The 11521-nt window shown below is 49.0% G+C and overlaps 1 protein-coding gene across 2 annotated transcripts in view; it reads left to right on the top strand.

The window, feature by feature from the left end:
* Positions 1-3597: 3597 nt before the first annotated feature.
* The window catches only part of ttll11 (tubulin tyrosine ligase like11), a 125663-nt gene continuing 117739 nt past the window's right edge, over positions 3598-11521 (top strand). For both annotated transcript variants that reach the window (XM_004916627.4, XM_031891618.1), the window contains exon 1: positions 3598-4976. In XM_004916627.4, coding sequence (XP_004916684.3) covers positions 3705-4976 — 1272 coding nt within the window. In that variant the 5' untranslated portion in view covers positions 3598-3704. The remainder of the gene's footprint in view (positions 4977-11521) is intronic.

Here is an 11521-nt window from a genome sequence, read left to right as displayed (position 1 = left end):
CTGCATCAAGCCGCACAAGGGCTAATAGAGAGGAGCATGTTTGGGTTACAGGGCAATAAGGAGGCCAGTCAGTTGGTGTTTGGCAGTGGGGGAATATATTGTGCCGCACAAGGGCTAATAGAGAGGAGCCTGTTTGGGTTACAGGGCAATAAGGAGGGCAGTCAGTTGGCAGTGGGGGAATATATTGTGCCGCACAAGGACTAATAGAGAGGAGCATGTTTGGGTTACAGGGCAATAAGGAGGCCAGTCAGTTGGTGTTTGGCAGTGGGGGAATATATTGTGCCGCACAAGGACTAATAGAGAGGAGCCTGTTTGGGTTACAGGGCAATAAGGAGGCCAGTCAGTTGGTGTTTGGCAGTGGGGGAATATATTGTGCTGCACAAGGACTAATAGAGAGGAGCATGTTTGGGTTACAGGGCAATAAGGAGGGCAGTCAGTTGGTGTTTGGCAGTGGGGGAATATATTGTGCCGCACAAGGACTAATAGAGAGGAGCATGTTTGGGTTACAGGGCAATAAGGAGGCCAGTCAGTTGGTGTTTGGCAGTGGGGGAATATATTGTGCTGCACAAGGACTAATAGAGAGGAGCATGTTTGGGTTACAGGGCAATAAGGAGGCCAGTCAGTTGGTGTTTGGCAGTGGGGGAATATATTGTGCCGCACAAGGACTAATAGAGAGGAGCATGTTTGGGTTACAGGGCAATAAGGAGGCCAGTCAGTTGGTGTTTGGCAGTGGGGGAATATATTGTGCCGCACAAGGACTAATAGAGAGGAGCCTGTTTGGGTTACAGGGCAATAAGGAGGCCAGTCAGTTGGTGTTTGGCAGTGGGGGAATATATTGTGCCGCACAAGGACTAATAGAGAGGAGCATGTTTGGGTTACAGGGCAATAAGGAGGCCAGTCAGTTGGTGTTTGGCAGTGGGGGAATATATTGTGCCGCACAAGGACTAATAGAGAGGAGCATGTTTGGGTTACAGGGCAATAAGGAGAGCAGTCAGTTGGAGTTTGGCAGTGGGGGAATATATTGTGCTGCACAAGGACTAATAGAGAGGAGCATGTTTGGGTTACAGGGCAATAAGGAGGCCAGTCAGTTGGTGTTTGGCAGTGGGGGAATATATTGTGCCGCACAAGGACTAATAGAGAGGAGCATGTTTGGGTTACAGGGCAATAAGGAGGCCAGTCAGTTGGTGTTTGGCAGTGGGGGAATATATTGTGCCGCACAAGGACTAATAGAGAGGAGCCTGTTTGGGTTACAGGGCAATAAGGAGGCCAGTCAGTTGGTGTTTGGCAGTGGGGGAATATATTGTGCCGCACAAGGACTAATAGAGAGGAGCATGTTTGGGTTACAGGGCAATAAGGAGGCCAGTCAGATGGTGTTTGGCAGTGGGGGAATATATTGTGCCGCACAAGGACTAATAGAGAGGAGCCTGTTTGGGTTACAGGGCAATAAGGAGGCCAGTCAGTTGGTGTTTGGCAGTGGGGGAATATATTGTGCCGCACAAGGACTAATAGAGAGGAGCCTGTTTGGGTTACAGGGCAATAAGGAGGCCAGTCAGTTGGTGTTTGGCAGTGGGGGAATATATTGTGCCGCACAAGGACTAATAGAGAGGAGCATGTTTGGGTTACAGGGCAATAAGGAGGGCAGGCAGTTGGTGTTTGGCAGTGGGGGAATATATTGTGCTGTACAAGGACTAATAGAGAGGAGCATGTTTGGGTTACAGGGCAATAAGGAGGCCAGTCAGTTGGTGTTTGGCAGTGGGGGAATATATTGTGCCGCACAAGGACTAATAGAGAGGAGCCTGTTTGGGTTACAGGGCAATAAGGAGGCCAGTCAGATGGTGTTTGGCAGTGGGGGAATATATTGTGCCGCACAAGGGCTAATAGAGAGGAGCATGTTTGGGTTACAGGGCAATAAGGAGGGCAGTCAGTTGGTGTTTGGCAGTGGGGGAATATATTGTGCCGCACAAGGGCTAATAGAGAGGAGCATGTTTGGGTTACAGGGCAATAAGGAGGCCAGTCAGTTGGTGTTTGGCAGTGGGGGAATATATTGTGCCGCACAAGGGCTAATAGAGAGGAGCCTGTTTGGGTTACAGGGCAATAAGGAGGGCAGTCAGTTGGTGTTTGGCAGTGGGGGAATATATTGTGCCGCACAAGGACTAATAGAGAGGAGCCTGTTTGGGTTACAGGGCAATAAGGAGGGCAGTCAGTTGGTGTTTGGCAGTGGGGGAATATATTGTGCCGCACAAGGACTAATAGAGAGGAGCAGGTTTGGGTTACAGGGCAATAAGGAGGGCAGGCAGTTGGTGTTTGGCAGTGGGGGAATATATTGTGCCGCACAAGGACTAATAGAGAGGAGCAGGTTTGGGTTACAGGGCAATAAGGAGGGCAGGCAGTTGGTGTTTGGCAGTGGGGGAATATATTGTGCTGTACAAGGACTAATAGAGAGGAGCATGTTTGGGTTACAGGGCAATAAGGAGGCCAGTCAGTTGGTGTTTGGCAGTGGGGGAATATATTGTGCCGCACAAGGACTAATAGAGAGGAGCCTGTTTGGGTTACAGGGCAATAAGGAGGCCAGTCAGTTGGTGTTTGGCAGTGGGGGAATATATTGTGCCGCACAAGGACTAATAGAGAGGAGCCTGTTTGGGTTACAGGGCAATAAGGAGGCCAGTCAGATGGTGTTTGGCAGTGGGGGAATATATTGTGCTGTACAAGGAAGGGCTGATAGAGAGGGGCATGTTTGGGTCTATGAGTAGATGGGGAGGGCAAGCTGTGGGGGATTGGCAGGGGAGGGCTGTTCCATGCAGAACAAGACAAGATCCAGGGTCAGACTGGACTGGAAGCGTACTGGGAAAAAAACACTAACCTGATCTCCGCTGATCTCCCTCCCCCGATTGTGCCAATGATAAGAAAAATGGGGGGAGGCAGTGGCCCTACCTCCTGACTCTGCCGATTTTGGTGGGACAGTCCCGATTTTAACAGTTCAGCCTGCAGTCCTGGATCCTTACTGAAAAGTCCCTCATATGCCTTTGATCTGCACTGAATGCCAGAAAAGATACAATGTATCTCAAACTTAATTAAACAAGTAGCTTTTGGCAGAGAGCCCAGAAAAGTTAACAGACACTAAGATACAACTGTAACTAATAAGCGCAACAGGTCTCTTGGGGGAATTGAGTCTCGTAACCTAAAGGGCAACTTCACCTATTTGTTTTAGCAAAACTGTAATAACACATAAAAAATGATTCCAAAACCCCCAGAAATGTGTTTAAATAACCTTAGAAACTTGGTAAAATGGCAGTGGTGTTTCTTTTTGTTGGGAGGTGTGTGGGGGGCTGCAGGGGGGGGCACACAGATGGGGACCGGTCCTGGTTATTTGGGTGTGTGGGTTCCAGGGTGGTTCTGTTGGGCTGTACCATTGGGGGGCTGCTGTTCAAGAGAACTGGCCGAGCCTTGTGTGTTTCAGAAGGAAAACAAACCCCACGTATGACATAAGAATTGTACTGGAACGCTATCACTGGCTGGTTTGGCCCTCGCCGCTCGCCGTTCGTTGCGAAGTCAACCAGACCCAAACAATCACGCATGTGAGAGGGGCGGGGCTAGAGCGAGGGGCGGGGCTAGCATGAGCTGCCGGTAATTCAACCAGCTGCTGCCCTGGGGCATCCTGGGAAACCCCCCCCTTGAGAAAGTTAGTGGTTAGGAGGAGGGTAGAAATGTCAGGGAAGGGGGTGGGAGACCGGGCAGGGCAAGAGGCAGAACGGGGGGTGATACAAGGGGGAGCTGATCTGGGGGTGACAGATAGGAGTCAGCAAGAAGGGGGGGATCATGGAGATTGTGATGGGGTGAGGCAAGAAGGGGCAGTTCCTGGGGTGAGGCAAGAAGGGGCAGTTCCTGGGGTGAGGCAAGAAGGGGCAGTTCCTGGGGTGAGGCAAGAAGGGGCAGTTCCTGGGGTGAGGCAAGAAGGGGCAGTTCCTGGGGTGAGGCAAGAAGGGGCAGTTCCTGGGGTGAGGCAAGAAGGGGCAGTTCCTGGGGTGAGGCAAGAAGGGGCAGTTCCTGGGGTGAGGCAAGAAGGGGCAGTTCTTGGGGTGAGGCAAGAAGGGGCAGTTCCTGGGGTGAGGCAAGAAGGGGCAGTTCCTGGGGTGAGGCAAGAAGGGGCAGTTCCTGGGGTGAGGCAAGAAGGGGCAGTTCCTGGGGTGAGGCAAGAAGGGGCAGTTCTTGGGGTATCAGGTGGGGCAGTTCCTGGGGTATCAGGTGGGGCAAGGGAAGGAAGGGAATTACAGGCTGGGGATGTACCAGTAGGGAGCGCTGGGCTGAGAGTAAGAGCAGAGCCAAGGCTGGAGCCAAAGGTGCCATACAGGGCTATAGCCGGGCACAGAGCTGGGCTAAACCAAAAAGGGACAGAAATGGGGGTGACTGATGGGCTAAACCATAAAAGGGTAGTGCAGGAGAGGATTAGGGAGGCAGGAGGGCCAGGACAGTGTCTGACCATTAAGGCAGCCCAGCGATGGCCCCCTAGGCTAGGCAATGAGGCAGTGAAACCTGGAACTGGGGGGCTGGGGAGGGCAGCCGAGTGTAAGGGCAGTGGGCACCTAGGGGACAAGCACAGCGGCACACAGGGGGGCAATATCCCTGTAAGGTCAGGGCCCAGGTTGGCATCAGGGCAGCAGGAAAGCCGGCGCAGCACCAGGTTTGGGAGAAGAGAGGGCTCGGAAGACAGGGAGGATCAGAGAGCCAAAGATGGCTATAAGCCCGCCAGTCGGGGCACAAGTTGCCCACCTATCCCCCATAGACGGGCCGAGCACAGAGCCGCTGAAAGCAGAGGGGCAAGATTAGCTAGCAGGGGCTCCCAGAAACAGGAGGTAAAGAACGGGCAGAAGAAAGCGGAGGGAAGGGTTAATAAGAGACAGGTGACAGTGGACAGCTCCAAAGCCAAGACGTCCTTAGAAGCCTTAAAGATGAGCATCAAACAGCTGAAGTGGAAAGAAGTAAGTAGCCTTGTTATATATACCCACTAGAATGTCATATGTATATCTTCCTCTATCTATTATTCCTTACTATGTTAGTAGGGTTATAAAGGGCCCCCCAGGGAATGCCTGTCATCTTCTAGCAGCTCTCCAGTTTGGTATTTCAACAGCTATCTGGTTGCTAGGGATTTATTCACCCTACCAACCAGTCAGTGGGTTGAACAAGAGACAGAAATATGAATGGGTGAGGACCCGTATAGAAGGATAAGTAACCGTAACAATAAAACTGTAATCTCACACAGAGTTCTTGAATGTGGGGGGGTCAGTGACCCCCGTTTGAAACCTATAAAGAGGTAGAGGAGGAAGGTAAATCAAAAACTACAAAAAATAATGGCAACCAATAGCAAAGTTGCTAGGAATAGGGCATTCTATAGCGTACTAACTTAAAGGGGAACTGGCCCTTTAAAACCCTAATACTTTTTTCCATTGCCTTCCTCTGGATCAACTAGCAGTTAGGCAGGTTATATATAGGCATTATGGTTGAACTTGATGGGCGTATGTCTTTTTTCAGCCTATGTTACTATGTTTGGTGGTTTCAGCTTTTTTTGCTTGTTAGATATAATGCATTGGCCGAAGAGGAGAATTAAACCCACTGAGGTAAATAATGGCCCCTGGCACAGTTCCCTGTGCTTGGAAGGAGTTGGCCCTAGAGGTTAAGGGATCAGCCCTTGATGTGGAGACCCTGGTTCGATTCCCCCATGACCCTGGACAAATCGCTTTATTTCATGGTATCCCAGCAGAGCTGCCATCAGGGGGGCACAGGGGGGACAGTCGTCCCTGTCATTGGTGGTCAGCGGGTAATCCTATTGGTCGTGCCCCGTGTGTACGTGTGATGTCAGCGGAGGATGCTGGGGTGGAGCTGGAGGATGCAGGGGGGAGCTGGAGGATGTAGGGGGGAGCAGGAAGCAGGCCATAGTATGGGGACACTGGGGGAGGGCCACCAATGTTTTAGGGGGGCCCTGCCCTGGCACCAATGCAAAGCGTAAGCCCTGGCCACCAATGTTTTAGGGGGGCCCTGCCCTGGCACCAATGCAAAGCGTAAGCCCTGGCCACCAATGTTTTAGGGGGGCCCTGCCCTGGCACCAATGCAAAGCGTAAGCCCTGGCCACCAATGTTTTAGGGGGTTCCGTCTACCAATGTTTTAGCGGGGCCCTGGGCTGGCTAGCAATGTTTTAGGGGGGCCCTGGCACCAATGCAAATCGTAACCCTGGCCACCAATGTTTTAGGGGGTTCCGTCTACCAATGTTTTAGCGGGGCCCTGGGCTGGCTAGCAATGTTTTAGGGGGGCCTTGGCACCAATGCAAATCGTAACCCTGGCCACCAATGTTTTAGGGGGTCCCTGGCTGCCAATGTTTTAGGGAGTTCCGTCTACTAATGTTTTAGGGGGCTCTGGGCTGGCTAGCAGTGTTTTAGGGGGGCCCTGCCCTGGCACTAATGCAAAGCGTAACCCCTGGCCACCAATGTTTTAGATGGGGCCTGGCTACCAGTGGTTTAGGGGGTCCCTGGCTACCAATGTTTTAGGGGGCCCTAGCCACCAAAGTTTTAGCGGGCCCTGGCCACCAAAGTTTTAGGGGGCCCTAGCTACCAATTTTGTACTGATGGGAGGGACCATTGGGGGGTGTGGGAGTAGGGGGGGCCCAGAAAATTTTGTTGTGAGGGGCCCCATGATTTCTGATGGCGACCCTGATATAGTGGCTGCCTGGTTTGCTGCCAGGCGCTTTTAGTGCCGTATAGGTAATTCCTCTTCCCTTCTGCTCTTCTGTCTCCCTGACCCTTGCTCCTTCTCTCCGATGCAGTTTGTTCATGTTTGGGGCCAGTGAGCCTGATACGTGTGTTTAGGGCCAGTGAGCCTGATACGTGTGTTTAGGGCCAGTGAGCCTAATACGTGTGTTTAGGGCCAGTGAGCCTGATACGTGTGTTTAGGGCCAGTGAGCCTGATACGTGTGTTTAGGGCCAGTGAGCCTGATACGTGTGTTTAGGGCCAGTGAGCCTAATACGTGTGTTTAGGGCCAGTGAGCCTGATACGTGTCGCTGTTCCCAATGACCGATGCTGCTGCCCTTCAGCACCGACACTTGGACAGCTGCCTAAAGGCATGTTTTCAAAAAGGTTTCAAAAGAGGGGTCACTGACCCCGGCAGCCAAACCCGCCACTGTTGTTTGAGGCTACCATTCCATTGTTATTGTTACTTTTAATGACGTACCTTTCTATTGAGACCCAAGGCTATTCATATTTCAGTTTCTTTTTTGAACTATAGCCTGGTTGCTAGGGTAATGTGGACCCTAGCAACCATATAGCGGCTAAAACCCTTCAACTGACACTTTTAAGGTTTTAAAAGAGGGGTCACTGACCCCGGCAGCCAAACCCGCCACTGCTCTTTGAGGCTACAATTCCATTGTTACTTTTAATGACGTACCTTTCTATTGAGACCCAATGCTATTCATATTCCAGTTTCTTGTTCGAACTACCGCCTGGTTGCTAGGGTAATGTGGACCCTAGCAACCATATAGCGGCTAAAACCCTTCAACTGACACTTTTTAGGTTTCAAAAGAGGGGTCACTGACCCCAGCATCCAAACCTGCCACTGCTCTTTGAGGCTACAATTCCATTGTTACTTTTAATGACGTACCTTTCTATTGAGACCCAATGCTATTCATATTCCAGTTTCTTGTTCGAACTACCGCCTGGTTGCTAGGGTAATGTGGACCCTAGCAACCATATAGCTATTAAAACCCCTAAGTTGCTTGAAATAATTTAAAAACCACCGAAGACCAGTTGCAAATTGTTTCAGAATAACGTTCCCTACAGCACATCAATATACTGAACATCAGAACCAGATGGACACGGCACAGAACCGTTACCCAGCCAAACCCGCCACTGTTGTTTGAGGCTACAATTCCATTGTTATTGCTACTTTTAATGACGTACCTTTCTATTTAGACCCAATGCTATTCATATTCCAGTTTCTTGTTCGAACTACCGCCTGGTTGCTAGGGTAATGTAGACCCTAGCAACCATATAGCGGCTAAAACCATTCAACTGACACTTTTAAGGTTTCAAAAGAGGGGTCACTGACCCCGGCAGCCAAACCCGCCACTGCTCTTTGAGGCTACAATTCCACTGTTATTGTTATTTTTAATGACGTACCTTTCTATTGAGACCCAACGCTATTCATATTCCAGTTTCTTGTTCGAACTACTGCCTGGTCGCTAGGGTAATGTGTAGCAACAATATAGCGGGTAAAACCCTTCAACTGACACTTTTTAGGTTTCAAAAGAGGGGTCACTGACCCCGGCAGCCAAACCCGCCACTGTTGTTTGAGGCTACCATTTCATCGTTATTGTTACTTTTAATGGCGTACCTTTCTATTGAGACCCAACGCTATTCATATTCTTGTTCGAACTACTGCCTGGTTGCTAGGGTAATGTGGACCCTAGCAACCATATAGCTATTAAAACCCCTAAGTTGCTTGAAATAATTTAAAAACCACCGAAGACCAGTTGCAAATTGTTTCAGAATAACATTCCCTACAGCACATCAATATACTGAACATCAGAACCAGATGGACACGGCACAGAACCGTTACCCAGTCATAACGTAACTGCCTGTAGTCATGGATAAGACCTTGTGCATATTTTATGTTTCTTCTCCCCCCCCCCGCTCGTTTATGGGTCGGTGACGTCAGGAGTGTATTTACCCACGACAATGTTTCTGTGGCATCCATAGGCAACCTACACAAACACACCTCCTCGGAAAATATTTTTCAAAATGAACATCGGGGGAACAAAACGCTCTTTATTGTGACAGCAACGGCCCAGGGCGCGCGTAGTTATGTAGTTGGATATTGTGGGAGCGATGATGTTGTTGCTTGAGAGCTCTGCCTTCTGTTCTGCAATAGCCCACTGCCCTGTAGATAAATAGTAGCCATGTGATAGGATAGTTACCCTTAAGGGGCATCCCTTCAATCACTTTGATTGGTTATTAGCCTTGGTTTTGTTGCTTTATAGCCGCATTTCCATTTGCCTTTGGTATTCTCTCATCACAGTTGGCTTTGAACTTGGTCAGATACTTGATATATGTCCATTAGAGTAACAACAGGAGAGGGGCATAAATCAGTCCTTTACAGCCCATACTGTATTCAAACTTTACATGGTACGTGAGTTATCTCAGCAATGGCCATGAACCTGCTCTATAGGCTATGGTTACAATTACATTCCATTGTGTTCCAGCAGAAAATAAATGAATAAAAGTCTTTGTATGAAGATGAATGGATATTGGGAAGTTGTATCAGGAGTCAGAACCAGCAGTGCAGGGAAGGGAAAGGGACAGACACAGTGACAGTTACACATAACTATAAACCCAGTGAGAATGAGGAATGAATGGGTATTGGGGAGTTGTATCAGGAGTCAGAACCAGCAGTGCAGGGAAGGGAAAGGGACAGACACAGTGACAGTTACACATAACTATAAACCCAGTGAGAATGAGGAATGAATGGATATTGGGGAGTTGTATCAGGAGTCAGAACCAGCAGTGCAGGGAAGGGAAAGGGACAGACACAGTGACAGTTACACATAACTATAAACCCAGTGAGAATGAGGAATGAATGGATATTGGGGAGTTGTATCAGGAGTCAGAACCAGCAGTGCAGAGAAGGGAAAGGGACAGACACAGTGACAGTTACACATAACTATAAACCCAGTGAGAATGAGGAATGAATGGATATTGGGGAGTTGTATCAGGAGTCAGAACCAGCAGTGCAGAGAAGGGAAAGGGACAGACACAGTGACAGTTACACATAACTATAAACCCAGTGAGAATGAGGAATGAATGGATATTGGGGAGTTGTATCAGGAGTCAGAACCAGCAGTGCAGGGAAGGGAAAGGGACAGGCACAGTGACAGTTACACATAACTATAAACCCAGTGAGAATGAGGGATGAATGGATATTGAGGAGTTGTATCAGGAGTCAGAACCAGCAGTGCAGAGAAGGGAAAGGGACAGACACAGTGACAGTTACACATAACTATAAACCCAGTGAGAATGAGGAATGAATGGATATTGGGGAGTTGTATCAGGAGTCAGAACCAGCAGTGCAGGGAAGGGAAAGGGACAGGGACAGTGACAGTTACACATAACTATAAACCCAGTGAGAATGAGGAATGAATGGATATTGGGGAGTTGTATCAGGAGTCAGAACCAGCAGTGCAGGGAAGGGAAAGGGACAGGGACAGTGACAGTTACACATAACTATAAACCCAGTGAGAATGAGGAATGAATGGATATTGGGGAGTTGTATCAGGAGTCAGAACCAGCAGTGCAGGGAAGGGAAAGGGACAGACACAGTGACATGGTAGCCCATTACATAATGTAATTTGCCATTGGGCAGCCTTATTGGTGTATAACACTGGTTCCTGCTTGTATGTTCCCATTCCGGGCAGGCTTCCCAGTGCTGCCATTAGCAATGTTACCAGTATAAGGAGGCCACCACTTAGGCGACTCGAGACAATCAATTAAAATTGCAATCTGGCTAAAGCACCCTTCCTCTCTCACGCCCTATACAGTTCCTTGGCTCGGAAACCCAGAAATCTTTCAGCTTCGGTGACGGGTGCTAATGTGCAGTCTGGGCAGGCGCTGAGATGGATTGGGTGGGCACCCTGGGATTGGGAGAGGGTGCTTACTGATACAGCTGCCCCGACACCTGAGCGCTGAGAGACAGCCTTGTATATCACTTATACACTCATTCCTGCTGCAGCCTCTTCTGCTTATCAGCATTCTCCTGCTTCCAGCGATCTTTAACTTCTGCACCTATCAGTAAATCTCTAACCCTCTGTAATTACCAAGGCTTTAATAAATGTGCTTGTGTCACTGAACATTACTTTTCTACTGGAATAATTGATCGGCTGAATTAGGGACATTCAAGTTAAAAGGGATCATGGCTTCACAATGGTTTGCCACCTGAAAATTGACATTGTATATACAAGAGAGGGAGCTGCCATAGTGTTTCCCTTAGACAGTACAGTATGGGGGTACAGCTTATTGTGTGCCCAGAACATTCCTTCTCTGTATATTTGTATTTATACATATGGGTAGGGGGTGCCATAGTATTTCCCTTAGACAGTACAGTATGGGGGTACAGCTTATTGTGTGCCCAGAACATTCCTTCTCTGTATATTTGTATTTATACATATGGGAGGGAGGTGCCATAGTGTTTCCCTTAGACAGTACAGTATGGGGGTACAGCTTATTGTGTGCCCAGAACATTCCTTCTCTGTATATTTGTATTTATACATATGGGAGGGAGGTGCCATAGTGTTTCCCTTAGACAGTACAGTATGGGGGTACAGCTTATTATGTGCCCAGAACATTCCTTCTCTGTATATTTGTATTTATACATATGGGAGGGAGGTGCCATAGTGTTTCCCTTAGACAGTACAGTATGAGGGTACAGCTTATTGTGTGCCCAGAACATTCCTTATCTGTATATTTGTATTTATACATATGGGAGGGA

This window comes from Xenopus tropicalis, chromosome 8 (genome assembly GCF_000004195.4).
Source record: "Xenopus tropicalis strain Nigerian chromosome 8, UCB_Xtro_10.0, whole genome shotgun sequence".
In the NCBI taxonomy this organism is placed as follows: domain Eukaryota; kingdom Metazoa; phylum Chordata; class Amphibia; order Anura; family Pipidae; genus Xenopus; species Xenopus tropicalis.
Note: the sequence above shows the minus strand (reverse complement) of the source record. Positions and strands in the feature narration are given on the sequence as shown.